General features: G+C 37.6%; 1 protein-coding gene across 1 annotated transcript in view; it reads left to right on the forward strand.

The window, feature by feature from the left end:
- Positions 1–14,889, forward strand: part of si:ch211-186j3.6 (neural-cadherin) — a 303,408-nt gene that overhangs the window by 152,436 nt on the left and 136,083 nt on the right. The window contains exon 7 of the mRNA XM_058782964.1: positions 10,334–10,476. Coding sequence (XP_058638947.1) covers positions 10,334–10,476 — 143 coding nt within the window. The remainder of the gene's footprint in view (positions 1–10,333; positions 10,477–14,889) is intronic.

Consider the following 14,889-nt stretch of genomic DNA (forward strand, 5'->3'; position numbering starts at 1 on the left):
CCCTTCCTCTGAAAAACTCGCCCACAACATGAGGCTGCTACCAGCACACTTTACTTTTTGGATGCTGCTCTGCAGTTGATGAGCAGAGCTGGTTTCCTTCAAACATGATGCTTGGAATTGAGGTTGATCAGACCAGAGAATCTTGTTTCTCAGAGCCTGAGGGTCCTTTAGGTGCTGTTTTGCAAATTTCAAGTGTGTTTTCAAGTGTCTTCACTGAGGAGAGGATTGAGTCTGGCCACACCGCTATAAAGCCCAGATCGGTGGAGTGTTGCAGTGATGTTTGTCCTTCTGTAGGTTTCTCCCATCTGCATATGATCATGGAGCTCAATTAGAGTGACCATCAGCTTCTTGGTCACCAGTCTAGACAAGGCCCTTCTCCATCAATTGATCAGTTTGGCTGGGCGATCAGCTCTTGGAAGAGTCCTGGTTTTGCTAAACTTCTTCCATTTGAGAATTATGGAAGCCACTGTACTCTTGGGAATCTTCAATGCAGCAGAATTTTTTTCCAGATCTGTGCCTCAATACAATCCTGTCTCTGAGCTCTGCAGGCAGTTCCTTTGACCTCATGGCTTGGTTTTCGCTCTGATATACATTGTCAGCTGTGAGTTCTTTTATAGAGAGGTGTGTGCCTTTCCAAATCATGTCCAATCAATTTATTTTACCACAGGTGGACTCCAATCAAGGTGTAGAAACATCTCAGCAGTGATCAAGAGAAATGGGAGGTACCTGAGCTAAATTTCAAGCGTTGTTCAGTTTTTTCTTTTTAATAAATTTACAGACATTTCAAAAATTATTTTTTCACTTTGTCATTATGAGGTACAGAGTGTAGATTTATGAGAAATGAATTCAAACAATTGTAGTATCAGGCTGCAACATAACAAAATTGAAAAAAGTGAAGGGGGTCTGAATACTTTCCGTACCCACTGTAAGCATCCAGCTGAACTAGAACATTTGAGGTGGGTGCTTATTTTTGCTTTCACTCTCTTAAAGGCGCTGTATGTAGGATTTTGACTCTACTAAAGCATAAAAATACCATAATATGTATGCAGATATTTAAGAAACATGCTAAGTTAACATACTTGTTTATCTGAAAAACAATGCTACAGTCAGTTATTCTCCTTTGAAAATGTGCCCGGAATGTCTGTGTTTGTTATGGTTTGTGAAACCCGCCCACTGCCAGTTTGCAGAAAACACAGCGTATTTAATTGTCTTCATCATCATGTGTGCTCGTTCCTGTTGATGTCATTAATCTGGCAACCTGCATGTGCGTCAAGCCTGAGGAGGAGGGGCCGGGTGAAAATAACCGTCTCCAATATTTTTTATTTGGACTGCAATACCTATTTCAACCACTCGGTGTCAATCCTACATACAGCACCTTTAAAGACCACCTGTGGTGAAAAGTTTTTAACTTTGATTGCATGTCTGGTGTTTTTAATGCTTGAGGATAAAACCATGTGCAAATTCATGATCATTTTCTCCTTAAAACAGCAGTGAGCCAAAAACAGTTTTAGAAATGCTGTTTGAAACAGCCCATGATTCCTACCATCATAAAACTGTAAAAAACTTGGAGGGTGGGGCTTTTCATATCATTAGCAAAGTGTTTCTACCTAAAGATGTTGATTTTTAGAAGGTAGCTGTCTGAGATGACGACCGGGAACATAGTTTGTGTAACACTAGCAATACATTATTAGCTGTTTGAGAACATAGTCAAGGCAAAGGCTAATGATATCAATTACCATTACATGTGCTGTACATAAAATGATATAACATTCTGACACATTGACTTGAAAACGATTGTTTATAATTCCCTGTTTCCTCTTCTTTGGAATCAGTTTCTGCTTCAAACATATAGGCCTAGGGCTGAATTAAAGGTATAGTTCACCCAAAAATGAAAATTTTGTCATTAATTACTCACCCTCATGTCGTTCCAAACTCATAAGACCTTCGTTCATCTTCAGAACACAAATTAAGATAATTTTGATAAAATCCAAGAGCGTTCTGACCCTGCATAGACAGCAACTCAATTACCTCGTTCAAGGCACAGAAAGGTAGTAAGGACATCGTTAATATAATGCATGTGACATCAGTGGTTCAACCGTAATTATGAAGCTACAATAATACTTTTTGCACACAAAGAAAACAAAAATAACAAATTTATTCAACAATTTCTTTACATCCATAGTAGAAACTGGATGCGCTGCACCTCTTTTACAAGCAGAGGAATGCACATGCATGCATTGTGGTACTCTTGTGAATTCACGTCAAAATATAACAAGGAAGAGAAAATGTTGAATAAAGTAATTATTTTTGTTTTCTTTGTGCACAAAAAGTATTCTTGTAGTATTAAGTTTGAACCACTGATGTCACATGGGCTATTTTAATAATGTCCTTACTACCTTTCTGGGCCTTGAATGTGGTAGTTACATTGCTGTCTATGGAGGGTCAGAAAGCTCTCGGATTTCATCAAAAATATCTTAATTTGTGTTACGAAGATGAACGAAGGTCTTGCGGGTTTGGAACGACATGTGGGTGAGTAATAATGACAGAATTTTCATTTTTGGGTGAACTAATCCAGTATTGCCACTTTCCATTGTATAGCGTTTACTATTTCAGTTAACCGAGTGGAAGTGGAGCTTGTAGTCTGAGCTGCTGTGATTGAGTGGAGGCGGGGACTAATTTACATATTCACTCTGCGTATGATGAAATTATTTTCACAGGAATAAATGTTAAGGTTTGTCATTTTGATTCAGAGATGATGGATTAAAAGATGATTATTAAAGACGAAAGATAAAGAAAGATAAAATGATTGACTCCAGGGGAACATGTTGTTAAAAAATGCTGCATTGAAATGTGTTTACATTTACATTACATGAAATGCATTACTTATGTTGCTGCTTGTAACCTTAAAAACAACAATAATCAAGTGAATTTTCTATTCGTTTTTCAGCATGTTTTTTTTAGAATAATGAATAACATTGTATGATTGCTCTGAGAATGAACAGCTGGCCTGATGTTGTCGTTACACTGTTATCTCCGGATTATGTGGTCTACCCTTTCCTAATCTTCATCTCCCCTTGTGTAGACCTTGTCTGTGAGGTCTTTCCTCAGTTGCTGTATTAATTTGCCTCTCATTTCGCTGATATTTCTGTTGTGCTGACTGTTATTGTTGTTTTTTCCATCTTGTTGGCGGAGCTATGGCCCTTGGCCATTTTAATTGACTGATTTTCTGGCAGAGAGCTCACTGAATCAGAGAGGCAGATTCAATCAGCCGTGCATTCAGCTGAAGCTGGAGAAACCGAGAACGGATAGGGGGTGGAGGGTGGGTTAGACAGACCTCGGTCAGAGGGTCCAAAAATAATGGGAGAGCCAGGCAATTTTTTTAGTTTTCAGTCCCCTAAAAGGCCTTTTTTAATTACTTTATGCATTTGTATTCTGGTGTGTGTATCTGTGTCTGCATGGTTATACCCGAGAGCACGAGTTTGAGATGTGAATGGCTTGGGAGTCTACTTTAAACGTTAAAGTCAATATGAAATCAAAAATTACCCTATTTACTTTCTTAATACACATGGTGTTATTGCGCATGCTGCATCCATTCATGCATATCATTTCAAAGAAAAACTCTTTAAACAAAATGTAATGACTCTGCAGTGACTATTCTTTTTGGCTGACATCACCCGCTCCTTTTATTTTTCAACCCTTCCCCTCAAACCACTTTCCCTCACAGAATATCCTGTTTCACTCAGAAATGCATCACATTATGAAAGTAAAATGGGTTTCGAATGCTGCTTCATGTTGAGCAAAGAAGCGCTCTTTGCTACTAAACTGCTTTTGAAAACAGCTACAATGTGTCTTCAGTTGTCATTTTGAGCAATGTAGCCCCATATGATACGTGCTGCATTCCTAAAAATGCTGCACAAAAGCTGATTTCCTCTCAACGTTGTAGGTGGAAGACTTTTATATCAGCCCTTTTTGCCATCTTGGGTTATTTCAGTTTTTATTAGGCGAGTGTGCAAATAATAGTTGAGGACTTCTGCAATTGGGAAGGTTCAAACGGCTGGAAAACACACTTGAGCATTATAAGGAAATGCCCTCTAATTATTGTGTGCACAGGTACAAACATCAGCAAGTTATCTGATTATTACAGCAGCTTATCTGCTGTCCAAGCAGGAATAACATTTAGTCCAGGCATTTCTGTATAAACGATTCAGGAAATACTTAAATGTGGATGGTTAATAGCTGTAACGTAATTAGACCTGCTCTTCACAATGCTGAATCATTATCTGAATTAGCTACTTTACAGCTATGCCGGAGTTGTGAGACTTTGTTCACACTGGAGAAAAATGATCTGATTTTCTGAATGATTATTCAGAATGCTAGTTATAAGTAGACAGATCTATTTTTTTTCCTCATTCAGACTGCAGTTGTTGTTTTCTTAACATGTCCACGTTAGTTGTCACGATAACGATTCAAACTTTCATATACAGTATCTATCATGCATGAGACTGTTAATTTGTTTTTGTCTTTATATGAAAATATCCTTTTCATGTTGAAAACATTTTGTCATGTTCATTACTTTTGTTTAACTAACTAAATTGGCATCTACTGTATGTTTAGTAGATTAAATTAAAAATTGTTGATGGAAAACCTGCAAAATCAAATAAAAAATTCACAATTGATAGTTTTCATGATAGAAGTAAGAACAATCGGTAACACTTTAGTACAGGGACTAATTCTCACTATTAACTAGTTGCTTATTAGCATGCATATTATTAACATACTGGCTGTTTATTAGTGCTTATAAAGCACACATTCTGCATAACCATGTTCTACATCCATAATCCCAATACCTAAATTTAACAACTACCTTGCTAACTATTAATAATCAGTAAATTAGGAGCTTGAGGCAAAAGTTGTAGTTAATGGTTTGTTAATGCTGAGAACTGGACCTTAAAATAAAGTGCGAACAATCTGATGTAATTAGAAAAGGCTTCTTAAAACCACATTTCATGTTTATTTATTCAAATTAATTACCTGCCTGAACACCTGCATACATTACCTAAATGTTTAGGGGTGAATTATTTATTTATTTATTTTTTGAGAAAGAAAAAATGCTTTAATTCTGCAAGGATGCATTAAATTTATCAGAAGTGACAATAAAAACGTTTATAAAATTACATAATATTTCTGTTTCAAATAAATGCTCACTATTTCACAAAAAAAATAAATAAATACTACGAATACATATCATGGTTTTCACAAAAATATTAATCGTCACAGCCGTTTTCAACATTGATAATAATAAGAAATATTTCTTGAGAAGGAGATCAACATGTAAGAATGATTTCTGAAGGATCATAATGACCCTGAAGACTGGGGTAATGGCTGCTGAAATATCAGCTTTTCAGTCTCAGGAGTAAATTACATTTGAAAATAATAAAGAAAACTGTTAAATTGTAATAGTATTTCATAACATTGCTGTTTTTACTGTATTTTGATCAAATAAACATAGCCTTGCTGAGCATAAGAGAATTTCAAACATTTTATCAACCTCAAACTTTTGAACCGTAGTGTAGCTCGTCTTGCTCATCCCATTCTTAATTAAAAAATTAAAATTGAAGTCTGGCATATTCTTACTTCCCCACAGACCCTGACCTGTCCCTGTGTGTATATTCCCTTCCTTCACCTCAGATCCTCTCTGAAAATCCCTCCTTTGCTCAAACAGAAAAGACTCAATCTTTCTATCCTACATCATTTCTGCGAACAGGATAGCCTGAATGTGTCAGGCCTGTAATTGAGTAAATTGCAATGTCTGTCACTGCTGTTTGTTCCATTTGGGCAGACTAATTTTCCCAAGCCCTCCGCTTAAAGGCACCGGGCTCCTTCAGTTCGCCTGAAAATGAGCCTTGTCACTCACGCCATAGCGTTTGCACAGTACATCATTACTAGATCTGTTTACTGGCACCAACCTGACCAAGGACAAAGAGTAAGATGGATTGAGTGATGTTTATTACGCACTGGCCCTGGTTTTCTTTGCCCGTTCCTACAGCCACAGGACATGGTAATGAGCGGGCGATACAGTCAGTCCTCGTATAGCTGGAAATTTGGGCGAAAATGATTAAGAGCCCAGCCTCAGCGTTCTTTTGTGATCATTGGCGTTTGCTCATCTCCTTTGTTTTGTTGCGTTGATGGATGTCTTTCCAGGCCTCAGCAACAGAAATGTTGTCTTCTGATTGATAGCTGACATAATGAGCCGAAGTATACAGTGAATGCTGACGAGCCGGCGTTTCACTTGTCTGATTGGTTCATGCGCTTCGAACAAAGTGGCCTCTGCGAGCTGTCAGTCACTGTCACAAGAGCCATCACCTGCACTGTTGCCATGGCAATGGCTTAGAAAGGGAGACGTAAGCGAGGCGTTTTTTTATGGTTAGTCCGTGACAGGTTTCTCAAAGGCTGTGCTCAACAGATCCTCAGAGCTAACATCTAAAAACAAACCTTTTGAGTTGTGTGTGTGTTTCTGTGGGGGGTGGGGGGTCCTGTCCCGTCCCGTCCCTGTTTGTTTGTGTGTGTGTGTGTGTGTGTGTGTGTGTGTGTGAGCGCAATCTCAGATCTTTGAGACTTCTAACAGATTACAGGTCGCGGATGTCACGCACGTGTCAGCGCCGGGGTGCAATGACAGGGTGAAAAAGTGCAAGCAATGGTGTCTCCATGGATGACATAAATCACCTACATGAAACGCCTGTCACCTTCCCTCTGTTAGCCATCAATCAGCCCTACACAGAGTGAGATGATGGGCTCAAGCTCTCTTACCCTCTGTCATTCTGTCTGTCTCTATATCTGTCATTTCCTGTCCTCTGATTGGTGTCTTCTCATCATTCTTGAGCTTTCATTCCTCCTTATCTCCTTGTTTCGATCTTTCTGTTTGGATTTCCATCTCTGCAGCCTTCCATCCGTCTTCTTTTTGGCAAATCAGCATCGCTTTTACTTTCATATCTGGACTCATGGTTAGATTGACAGAGACTGATCATGTTGTTCTCTTCTATAAAGTCCAGTTTTCTGTTGTCTAAACTTGCTCTGATGGAAAGTCAAATGTCATCATTCATACACTGTCATGTTGTCCCAAACCCGTATGACTTACTTTCTTCAGTGGAACTTAAAAGGAGAACGCGTTTATCGCTTTTATGATGAATGAGTTTAAGCTTCAGAAAAACTGCGGAAAGACTATGAAAGAGTCTTAAAAGTAGCTCTTCTAAAACCAGTAGTTTTGTCTCAGGCTGAAACATCAGTTATTATTGGGCTTCCATCCACATATTTCTATGCAGATTTTGCATAAAAATGCTGAGTGGACGCATCAAGATGCAAATAAAATCTCCAAAATGCATAATCTTGCTTGAAGATTTTGTTGTTTTTGTTGGTCTTCAGTGAGAATGCATACATATAAAAACAACTGAAATACATTACTGAATAAATTCCTGTATGTACACCAAAAAGTGACTTTGCCTTAACCTAGTTCGTCCATGCATTTTGTCTGCACACTCTAAAATTTTAGTCATTTATTACATTTAATAAAAGATTTTGTTATCGTGAATGCATTGGATGGAAACACTGTTTTATTTGCAAGTAGTTTTTTCAATATTTACGCCTTTTTGCATAAATTAGGTCGCAGATTGAATGAAAACATTCCCCATATGATATTTCCCTCCAGTGAGCTGAATCATTGAGATAAACCCAAGAACAAGATTAGATTTGTAAATGAATCATACAGACCTGTTTGTTGAACTGGATCAACTGGATCCAACTTCATTGGAAAGATTTGACTCATTCGAAGATTAAACATCTTTACACATGAATGTGCCAAAGAGCTCTCTTCATTAAATAGCTTCAGGACACTTCATTTTTATGTTCCTTCAGTTGTGTGTTTTCTCGCTATTTTGGAGCTTGACAGCCCCGTCCTCATTCACTTTCATTATAGCCAGAATATTCTTTAGGAATTCACCTTTTGCCTTTAACAGAAAAAAGAAAGAGCAGGTTTGGAATGAGTAAATGATGACAGACATTTTGTTTTGGGTGATCTATCCTTTTAAACCAGACATTCAGATTCACACTCTGGTGAAAGAAAAATGGATGCTCGTTGGCTATGGGAGTTTAAGCTAACTTTGTTTCCCAGAACTCTTGATTTATGTTTGCTTCAGTCTTACAGAAGTTCTACCTTTGGATGCCTCAGTGGCTTTGATTATTCCTTTATTTATGAACAGATTTAGCCAAACTGGCTTTCATTCCATCTAGAGGTTTCGCAGAGGTATTAGTATTCACAGCCTGCACACAAGCAACAGTTTTCTACACAAGCAGCTCCAGATTAATTTCTTAACTGGCTGAATCCCGAACACATTGTCAATCTGGCATCAGGGCAGTTGACCTTTAGCCGCTCTGATGCACCATCAATGTCCTTCTCAGATCAAGAGGAAATGTCTCACACTCTGTCACAACAAAAAGACCATCAGTGTGCTGCCTATGTGACTTAAATGAAATCTTTGCGGCTGAATAATAACGAATGGTGGCTGAGACTATGGAAGTATCTCGCAGTCTGTCAGCGTTTTGCTCTCTTCTCAAACGACAGCACACTGTGCAGATGTGGAGGCACTGTTTGTCTTGTCGCCACGAGGTGCTGTTCCATTGACAGCATTGTTTCAGATGTGATGAAGTGTGAGCGTGGTTTTGGCAAGAAAGGCTTAGCATGAAATGTGTTGGCTTTGTCTGTTAACAGCCCCTTGAGCGAACTAGTTCAACTGTTTCTTTTTCGGTGGGAAATCTATTATTGAACATTGGAGGGGTGGTCTAACGCACTCCCCCCACTCGTTTTTTTGTTATATTCACAAAATAATAATGGGTTTTCTGTGACAATGAAAGTCGTCCCTGTGTGTGTGTGTGTGTGTGTGTGTGTGTGTGTTTGTTCTACAGCTGGAGGCCAGACACTTGAGTCACTGAAGCGGTGACACGGTCAGAGCTGTCAGTCTCTTCAGGTCGCTCTTATCTAAAAGGCCCCTGCTGTAACAAGCTTCATTATGATGCCTTACTTAGACACAGTTCAAACATAATTTTCTATTCGAACATACTGCATATGATCACTTTAACTTGATTTGATTCATTTTCTTTCATGCACAGATAATGTGTAGCATATTGTAGAGGTCAATAGTGAACAGATGCACAACATGTTCTCCAGTTTCCAGAGGGAATTAAGAACTTCTGATCATAGTAAGCAGATATGATGTGTATGTGTGTATATATATATGTATATATTTGAAAGAAATAAACTTTTGTTGCGCAAGGATGCTTTTTATTGATGAGAATTGACAGTTGAAACATTTATAATGCCACAAAAGATTTATATTTAATGTAAATGCGGTTCTTTTGGCCTTTCTCACAAAAAAAAAATGTAATTAAAAAACAAATCTTTTTTGAATTTGAATGATAACATTTGCCCTCTTTAATGCTGTTAAACTTACTATATCAAGCAAACATCAACACTGAAGTAAGAATTCAATCAAAATGCATGAAAGTTACATTCATTACTGTAATACTAGATCTTACTGACCCCAAACCTTTAAAGGGGTCCTGTTAAGTCATTTTATGGAGTCTTGATTTGTTGTTGTTTTTTGTTGTTGTTGTACTAGAACACGTTCATGCTTGATTGCAGCAAAAATGCATTATTTTTCTCTCATTTCACATTATTGTTGCACCTCTCTTCCCAATCTGTCTTGAACACTCTGTTTAGTTCCTATTTTGATGAAACCCCTCCTTCCAAAAATACAAAATGGGCTCTGATTGTTTAGCTGTCCCAGTGGGTCGTGATTGGTGAACCACATAGAGCGTGTGCCAGAAATGTCACGTCTTTTACCTTTACTTATAACTGAGACATGGCAAGAACACACTACTAAAGGCATTACATAGTGTTCATAATGTAACTAGTAAAAACTGAATTTTGATTCATTTCTTTGATTCATTTCCTGTTTGTTCTATTTGCTATCCATACCACATGCAGGTTTGTGGGGTTTTTTTTTGCTGTTTACTAGTAGCTGCCTTTTCGTCCTTTTAATCAACACATCCTTGGTAAACACTGTATGTATAATGATGGTCACAAGTATGATTACTTGCAGCTTCTATTTAACCAAGTAGTATTGTAAGCAACAACCTCGTCTCGTACGGAAATCTTATTGCATTCAATTAACATAGAGACCTTATTGTGTTTGTTTCACTGTAATGACAACATGGTATTGTGGTGAGTTTAACATGAAAGATATCTTGAAAGAAATATGTTTGTTTGTTTGTTTAAAAACAGGTATCGAACCTTTGTCTCTGAGGACGCAGGTCCCAACACTCTGGTTGCAACAGTGCTGGCCAAGGACCCAGATGGTGATGGGATCACATACAAAATTACAGCAGGCAATGAGGAGGGCAACTTTGTCATCGACAGCCAGAAAGGTGAGACGTCCATTTCAGATTTGGTGTTACTCTTTTGATCTCTCTGACTGCCGTTTTACGCTTCATGAGTATTCACTAAGGAGCTGTGCAGTAGAAAAGCCTTAATTCAGTGGTTTCTTTCAAACTCTTTACATTGCATTGCATCATGTTATACATAAGTCATTTAACTATTAATGATACTTTAATAGTAATTAATAATTAAATGTACTTTCACAGTTGTATGATCATGGCAGGGCAGCTATTCAAATAAAAGTCTTAATCCGTCTTTTACCTTGGACATGATTCAAATGCCAAAGTCGTCTTTTATATTTATTCAAAGTATGTTTTTTTTTGTCCCTTTATTGGCTAGTAGGAAAAAAAAAAACACAAGAGTAGTATATGAATAAACCTTATGCAGACCAAACTAAAACTTATGTTCTATATAGTGAGAAAACTGCTCTGATGTAAACGGAAGATTTTATTGTTTATAGAACGAACAGTATAGATATGATGGGAAATTATACGGGAGCAGTTAGGATGGGATTCAAAAACATATCATGTGATGAGAATGTGCATCCCGACCAGAAAAGAAGACTTTAATCTGAAGGATCCTTAAGGGTTAATTGAAGACACAATGTGTAGTGTGAACATCTGGTAAACGGTAAAATTCAGAATGGCAGGAAAGTGAGTGAATTCAACAGCAACATCTGTTTGAACAGTCAAGTACATAATGTACTCTACTATATTTTAGATCACACTAGTTCTTCTAAGTTTTTAAAATGATGCAAAAGTACATATTTAAGTGCAGTTTAAAGCTTTAATGTGTCAGTTACATTTCAAATCAGTTGAAAAGTTGCCATGTATGATTTCCATGAATCTATTTACTTTTTTATAGTTGTCACTTGAACAAACAAGTCATTTCATATATACACAATTAGCCACTTACTAATTATGAAGAGGTAATTATTGTAAAGCATTTCTTTTGGCAAAACTGTTAAACGTTACAGTTACAACACCCACACAAGGATATAACTGTTAATATGAAATCCCGTCCCTGCCTTAGATTAAAATAAAGAAAATGTGGTAATTGTTAGGGAAGAAAAAAAAAAAACAAGAAAATAAGAGAGAGAGAGAGATTTGAATTGTGAGAAATGAAGTCAGTTGTAAGAAATAAAGTTGCAGTTGCAAGAAATGAAATCACGGTTCTTAGTAAGTAGTTACAGTTGTGAGATATGAAGTTGTAAAAATAAGAAATATGTTTCATAGGAAATATAGTCAGGAGGATTTTCTTTTTCTTTTATTTCTTTTCTTTTTTATAACTCTAAAACATCAATTGGAAAAGGAAAATATGAGCGATCCGGTTGGTAAGCTTTTTATTTGATTATAAGTATATCCTTTAGGAGTGTGTGTGTGTACAGATCAGACACTTTGAGTCCCTTGATGATTACAGAACTTTTCACTGGGCATTGGCACATTTCTATTAACTAATATGAAAATGCAGTGAAACTTTGAAGAAGTTTAGCAGTGGCTCAGTAAATATAATATTTATTGGCAACTACAAATACAAATTTCTTAACTCCTCAAAGTAACAGCATTTGCTAAACAGCTCACGACTTAATTGCCTCACACTCCTCAACAGTGAAAGAGCTAGACATGTTTTGATTGATTGCGTTTTGATTGAAGAAGATCGGTCGTAAGATACGGACTTCACTTGTCCTTCTCACAAAATATGTTTGCTGCTTACGTTCACAGTGCTTCAATTTAGTGCTCCATTCAGGTGATTCAAACATGTACCGCTTCATTGGAATCACCGCAGCTCCTTAAAGAGTGTCTCTGTTGATTCCCTTCCCTGCAAATTCCTCCTTTTCTCTCCTCTAAAGATCAAAGCGTTCCTTTATTGCCCCTTCTACGGCTCGTCAGATCTCCGACTCTCCTGAAATTCCCTCTATCATTCATTAGAGCTTCTCCTCCATTAGGTTGTTTTTGTTGGTGCGAATAAGGGCCCAGGCGCTTGTGCTCGTTGTTAATTTACTGTAACTCACAGAGGAATGCGCTCAGTTTGATTTAATACCCCTTTAAGGATTCAAACAGCAAAGTCAATAAGATGATCAGGCCTTTTGTATTAAAGACATAAATACAAAGACTGCATCCGGTCCGTGAAGGATGTATTTACCGGCACGGCGGCATAGTGTTTACGCTGATAATCAGCCAGATCATCGGCAGCACACAGCACCTGTCAAGCGTTTTTATTTTCCTCTGTTATTTGTAGTGTTTTGATTTTCCTTTGTTCTTTGTCCTGCTAAAAGGCCTCATGTTAAACAAGGTTCCATCATACGAATGCCTGGCAATAGAGAAATGCATTGCAAAAAATAAAAGACTGCCAGAAAATATATTTGGCTGACAGGCTGTTAACATTTTACAAAAACTGATAAGGATGCTCTGGATGTGTCCAGCAATCCATAAAATAGAATACACAAACTGTTTGTTTTTTTCTGAATATATATATTGTCACACACTGGCAATAGGTTTTGTATATTTATTCACCTATGCTTTCACTAGTAAAAACAAATGTGGTGTTATTACCATATTTATATCTTGAGAAGTGTTCATTTTCTCACATTACTTTCATAATAACTTATGTTCAAAAATAATAGTCACTGGCCTTGGATCTGTTTTGAAATTGTTCGGATTGAAATCTTTGTTCATTGCTGTAAGCTGGTATAGAAACTGACCACCCGCTTTCTAAATGTTCATCATGTGTTTATCTGGGTTTTCATGCAATATGGAGAGGAAGAAAACTCTTTCTGAAGATGAAAAGCATGAAATAGTGCAATGTCTTGCAAAAGGCATGAAAAGATTATTGAGATTATTACAGAGATTATCGAACTGCCAAAGGATTGCAAATTAGTCTGAGCACAGAAGAACTTGATCAGATAAATAGCCAAATAGCCAAAATAACTAATGTGAATAAATTAAGTCAATGTGCTGCAGGCATCAATGACTTGTCAATGTCAAATGACTTGTCAACTTGTCAAGTGCTGTTCGTTTGAACTTTCAATTCCTGAAGAATCCTGAAAAAAAGTCACATTTTACAGAAAATGTCATTTAAATTGCAGTAATATTTCAAAATATTGCTGTTTCTTACAGCAGTTTGGATCAAATAAATGATAAATACAGCCTTGGTGAGACAAAGAACATATATATATACGTACATACATAAATAAAAACAAAACAACTTGCTAACGCAAACTTTTGAATCTCATGTTTAGGCTACATTAATGAATTCACCTAAATGAATGTACTCCCAGTAATTTTGTTGATGAGATTAACACTGTTTAAGCATTATTTTTTGCTATATCAATGGTTGATTCTAGTATTTATGAAATTCTATTTTAGACTGGCTAATGTCGGTTACTGTCTTCAAACAAGAATTGCATTTGATATGTTTTGGGTTATTTTCACAGTGCAAACACACACACACACATATGCACACAGTATGTCCATATTTAAGGTATTTGGTTTGCTGTAGCTCACAGCGGGCATGACAGTGATGTAAACTGGCGTAAAGAGAGGGCCACTAGCATGCCCCTCACCCACATTTACTCGTCAGAGCCCTGGAGAAACATCATCTCTATCTTTGATGTGCACTGATATGTCCTGGCTGCCTCTTCCATCTGTGTCCTGTTCTAGACTCCACCAGGGTACTACATACTAATCGTAATAGACACTTCCGGCTCAAGGACAGATAAATCACACGCAGATCATTACTGAAATTTCTGTTGGGTGAGCTGCCAGTTTGTCAATATTTATAATCCCGGCTCAAGCTCTTTATTTAATTCTGTATGTATCTCTGTTTAAAATCATTGGCGGTGATGCATACCGTAGCAATGCCTCTGTATGGGTTGAAACGGAGGTTTTGGAAAAATGTTACTGGAGTCTCAACAGATTAGCCTGTGGCTCTCATAGCCTGCAGTTGATACAACTGTCGAGAGAATAGAGCTAGAACCTGTGACAAGCCTCCTCAAGGCACAAAATCCAAACACACACACTCATTTCAGCCCCCACTAACATTTGGATAGGGAGCTAGTGCGGCTAGGGGTGTTCAGATTGAATTAGAATTGATTACATGTTCTTTTTCCCCTGAGTTGTGCCACAAAAGGACTAGCGTTATGCATTAGAATCAATTCAAGAAACTAGGGTACATGTGATTTCCCTCCTGCCAAGTCTGTGTCAGTTGATGTGCTGGTTTCTTTAATGTCCCTTTGCTGCTAGCTGGAGATAGCAGTCATCTAGCTCTTCAGATTATGAATGCAGAGCTGAATGCAGCAGAGTCTAATGCGCTCTCCTGAAAGAGATGGCGCTGCATGGTGTACCGCGGAGGGTCACGTAGGAGCTGACTCCGGCTGTCTCCGCAGATAAGACACAATGTATGAA

The sequence above is a fragment of the Onychostoma macrolepis genome, chromosome 07 (assembly GCF_012432095.1).
Source record: "Onychostoma macrolepis isolate SWU-2019 chromosome 07, ASM1243209v1, whole genome shotgun sequence".
Taxonomy (NCBI): Eukaryota; Metazoa; Chordata; class Actinopteri; order Cypriniformes; family Cyprinidae; genus Onychostoma; species Onychostoma macrolepis.